General features: G+C 46.3%; 1 protein-coding gene across 1 annotated transcript; it reads left to right on the forward strand.

Moving 5' to 3' along the window:
* The first annotated feature begins 2,127 nt into the window (after positions 1 to 2,127).
* On the forward strand, positions 2,128 to 3,943 carry PRR9 (proline rich 9). The gene is made up of 2 exons (XM_088834953.1): positions 2,128 to 2,140; positions 2,812 to 3,943. Exon 2 carries the CDS (start codon positions 2,832 to 2,834, stop codon positions 3,168 to 3,170), a length of 339 nt encoding a protein of 112 aa, XP_088691079.1. The 5' UTR covers positions 2,128 to 2,140; positions 2,812 to 2,831; the 3' UTR covers positions 3,171 to 3,943.
* The last annotated feature ends 436 nt before the right edge of the window (positions 3,944 to 4,379 follow it).

Below are 4,379 nucleotides of genomic sequence, written 5' to 3' on the forward strand. Positions count from 1 at the left end.
GAAGAGAAGAGAAAGGAAGAGGAGAGCCCCCATTCTACACCTGATCATCCAGTTCCCAGATTCCCCAAATGACCTATCTCTTCAGATACCCTCAAGGGTCTTCCAAATCCTCTCCTGGTCCCCCACACCCCACTCCCACTGCAGCCTAGAAGATTATGTCCTCACATGAATGTCAGCACCACTCCCCTGGCTGGCCTCTGTCCCCTCCCCACTCCAGCATCTGTCCCTCACCAGGACATTGAGGGGGCCAGGCTGGTGCTACATCAATTCTCCATGTACCAGTCCTAAAGGCCAAAATGTCACCTGGTCTCCCCCAGTTCACCTTTGGAAAACTTTTTCAGGAACAAGCATCGAAAAACAATATAAATCTTTGAAGGTTTTTCTGATTTTAGCCTCTTTTAGGAAATGACCTAAACCTATCTCTTCAAGCTTTACAGTCCCTAAAAATTAGTCAACTTTAGCAAACAAGCACAAGTGATTGAAGGGCTTCTTGTACAATGAATGTTTTCCCATTTTCCATTAAGTGAAATCCTTCTCTAACTCCCATTGTCTCCCACTCACCTTCTTCCTTCTTTAATTAATACATTTACTCCATCAATAATCATTTCTCTTTCACTTACTCGGTCTTACAGCTCCCACCACCTAAGAACCTACAACGCAAGATAGAAATAAGATCTTGTACACAAATAACTGGAATTCCTAAATAACAATGCATGCTAAGTCACTTCAGTCGTATCCAACCCTTTGCGACCCCATGAACTGCAGCGCACCAGGTTTCCCTGTCCTTCACCATCTCCCAGAGTTCAAGCTTATGTCCATTGAGTCAGTGATGCCATCCAACCAACTCATCCCTTCTTGTCCCCTTCTCCTCCTGCCTTCAATCTTTCCCAGCATCAGGGTCTTTTCCAATGAGCCGGCTCTTTGCATCAGGTAGCCAAAGTATTGGAGCTTCAGCTTCAGCCTGCCAGGTTCCTCTGTCCAAGGGGTTCTCCAGGGAAGAATACTGAAATGGGTTGTCATTTCAGTCTCCAGGGGATCTTCCCAACCCAGGAATCGAACTCTTATGTCTCCTGCATTGGCAGGTGGGTTCTTTATCACTAACTAGGGTCACCTGGCAAGTCAATAACAATGGTAAATATCATATAAATAGCACAAACAAGATACTGTGAGAGTTCAGAAAGAGATAAAAGTGTTTCTAGTTTAACCAGGAAAGGCTCCTTGGAAGACAGAAGACTAGAGTGGAGCCTTGACAAATGCTTAGGATTTCAAAAGGCCCAGGAAAGGAAGCCACACAAGATGGAAGTGGCAACCCAAACAGAGACACAAGCAGAGAAAACTGGGTGTGCTTGCTTTGAAACTTTTCCTTTCATCCCTCTAACTTTTATTAACCCGAGTTCTAAGAAAAGTTTTTCCAGAAGGCAAGGTGACAGGTCACCTTTGCTTGGTCCATCCTGTTTTCTTGGTCACGATGAAAACTCTGAGTGGCTAACTCCACTCTTAGAAGTGTCGTAAATCAAGGATGAGAAGATGAAGATTATCTGCCAGAATCTCCCTTCTTTTTCTTCCCCTCCACCCTACTTTACAACCCAAGAGTGACAAATGACTCCAATTTCCCTCCAGATCTCCTTTCAAGAAATCACTCTCTGCAGGAGGCTTTGAAGAAGAATCTAGTGGAAACGATTGGAAGGGGCCATGCATCCTTTGACCCAGACAGACTTCAGACTTTAGGCATAAATTCTTACAAGGCTGAAAATGAGACGAGCAAGGCGGATCTTATCTCACCGCATCCTGAACCAGTTTGGGCAGACAAGGGAGCCAGTCTTAGTTCTGAGGTTGAGATAACGTTTTATGAACATTCTTTTGCGGCTGCCTCTAATGAAAGAGATCTGACGGGAGCCCCTCCCTGCTGAGGTCTGTTGAGGACCCAGGGGCCAAAAGAGAGGCTGATTAACAGGCATCCCAAGCAGTGACTCAATCCATGGGCAATTTCAGATGAAGCTCGTTATGGTGACTCCACAATTAAGACCTCAGCCCACGTGGCCAGTCAGTCTTGCAGGAGGCTGGACCAAGCACTGTATAAAAGTCCCTACCAGACTGGGCTCTTCATCCACATTCTTTGTTGAGGCTTGTAGGAGATCAGGTACGTGGGGACATCTGTGGCCTCTCCCTCCCTTTCTGTTCTGTCTCTGGGAGACTACTATTCTCTTCCTCCGCTGGACTGTACTTTCTATTGCTTTTTTGAAGTGGTTTGCTACTTCTTAAGGCTTCCCAGGTGGCTCAGTAAAGAATCTGCCTGCCAATGCAGGAGACACAGGAATTCAGGGAAGATCCACTGGAGGAGGAAATGGCAACCCACTCCAGTATTCTTTGCCTGGAGAATCCTATGGACAAAGGAGCCTGGCGGGCTACAGTCCATGGGGGTCACAAAGCGTCAGACACAACTGAGCATGCACACACACACACCATTTCTCAGGCTTCTCAAACCATTCTGTGTATTCTACCTAGTTTCTTGCAACTAAATTTCAAAAGGATTAGTCAAATATAATAGAAGGAAAAGATCTATAGGAGGACTGGAGTTTGGGGGTTGGGGGCTATAGATATTGACAAAAGCTATGCAAATATCCTCAACTAGGAGATGGATGTCAGAAAGAGCTGAAGTAGGGATAGAAAGAAAAAGGAATAAAAATTAGCAGAGAAATGAATTCTTAGGGTTAATAATCATTTATTCCCCATTCCCCTCTCTCAAACCTTCATTTTCAGCCTCTTATGTATGGTTAATGCATATATTTTCAAAGTTTATATTTGTTTCAGGTCCTGCCAATCACCCTAGGATGTCCTTCAATGAGCAGCAGTGCAAACAGCCATGTGTGCCTCCTCCGTGTCTTCAAAAGACCCAAGAGCAGTGCCAGGCAAAGGCTGAGGAGGTGTGCCTCCCCTCATGCCCAGACCCCTGCCAAGAGAAATGCCCAACGAAAGTTCAAGAGGTGTGTGTTTCTCAGTGTCAGGCATTAAGCCAAGACAACTGCCCACAACAAAGCCAAGACCCATGTCTCCCTCTATGTCCGTCTCAGTGCACGGAGCCATGCCAGGAGTTATCTCAGACGAAATGCGTGGAGGTTTGCCCACAGAAAATCCAGGAGAAGTGCTCACCCCCTGGCAAGGGGAAGTAGTTGCTCATAATGCTAGGTGGGGGTCCAGAGATGATCCCAACCCCAGCCCACACCATGGTGACCTTTTCTTACGGGTACCTCTGTGTGCACCCTGCTCTCGCCTCCTGGCTTCCTCAGGACTTGGTCTGTGTCTCTGAAGACAGTTCTCTCTGTATTTCCTCAACCTCTGTGAATATGTATTGTTGTCAACAATCTATTCGAAGGTCTTAGCTGTCGGAATGATGTGGTTATCAAGGAAGACCACAGAAGCCCAGGTCAGCTCCCTTGGGGCAAAAGCTCACCCTACCCTGGGGGTGTAACAGCCAAGGATGCCTCCATTCATCTTTCAGAAGATGTCAACCTCTCACTTGAGTCTCAAAACAAACTGAATTTTGACGGACTTTGCCCTGACCACCACCACCACCGCAGTGAGGAGGAGAAGTCGGTGGTGTTGCAAAGCTGAAAAGCGGGGTAATTTTGTATCGAGATCCCGACACAATGACAGAAAGTGACTAGATGTTGGAATGTTGGCTGTGTTTTCAAAAATGAAACTAAATGAAATGGAAATGCTTGATTCCAAATAGCCAGTAAGGAAAGATGTGGTTAGATGTTTGGGGTCCTGGTGATTGATCTTTGTGCTTCATTGTTGACCTGCTTTAGGCCCTTAATTTCTGCCATGTACACTCTTTAGAGATGGATTTGTGACTGTGTGGTGTAGGCTGCTCTCCTCCAGCTTCTTTGCCTTCTTCTCCCTGGTGAAGGTAAAATGCAGAATAAAGCCGATCCTGAAACATGCCTGACTTGATGTGTGCTCATTCCTGCTGTTCTTGTGATGATTATTTTCTCCTTTTTTGCCAAATCTCAAATAGGAATAAAAAACAGCCCTCCAAGATGTACAGAACAGCCATGCTGAAAGAGGCCTCTTTAAGGGGTACCTGGACCATCCCACCCCCATCCACAACATATCATAGGCCCACCTGTGCCCATATTTCATACCTGAGAAAATCCAGCTGGGACTGGGACTTCAACACTTCAGGTCCAGGATTCTTTCCACAACAGCATCTTTCCTCTCTGACCCTTGCTTTCCAGAGGAAAGGACTAATATGGGAGAAGGGGCCTTCAATGGAGGAGCCACGATATCCACAAGCAAAGCATCCCCCTCTGAAGGAAAACCCAGATGTGCTTCTAAGATGAACACAAACTTGAGCCCCCAAATTGTGTGCCCTACCA

Source organism: Moschus berezovskii, chromosome 4, assembly GCF_049115385.1.
Source record: "Moschus berezovskii isolate FMDL1 chromosome 4, NW_MosBer_1.0, whole genome shotgun sequence".
Lineage (NCBI taxonomy): Eukaryota > Metazoa > Chordata > Mammalia > Artiodactyla > Moschidae > Moschus > Moschus berezovskii.

What these genes read in the sequence shown, in the direction of transcription:
- PRR9 (XM_088834953.1), top strand. Translation starts at nt 2,832, where the DNA reads ATGTCCTTCAATGAGCAGCAGTGCAAACAGCCATGTGTGCCTCCTCCG.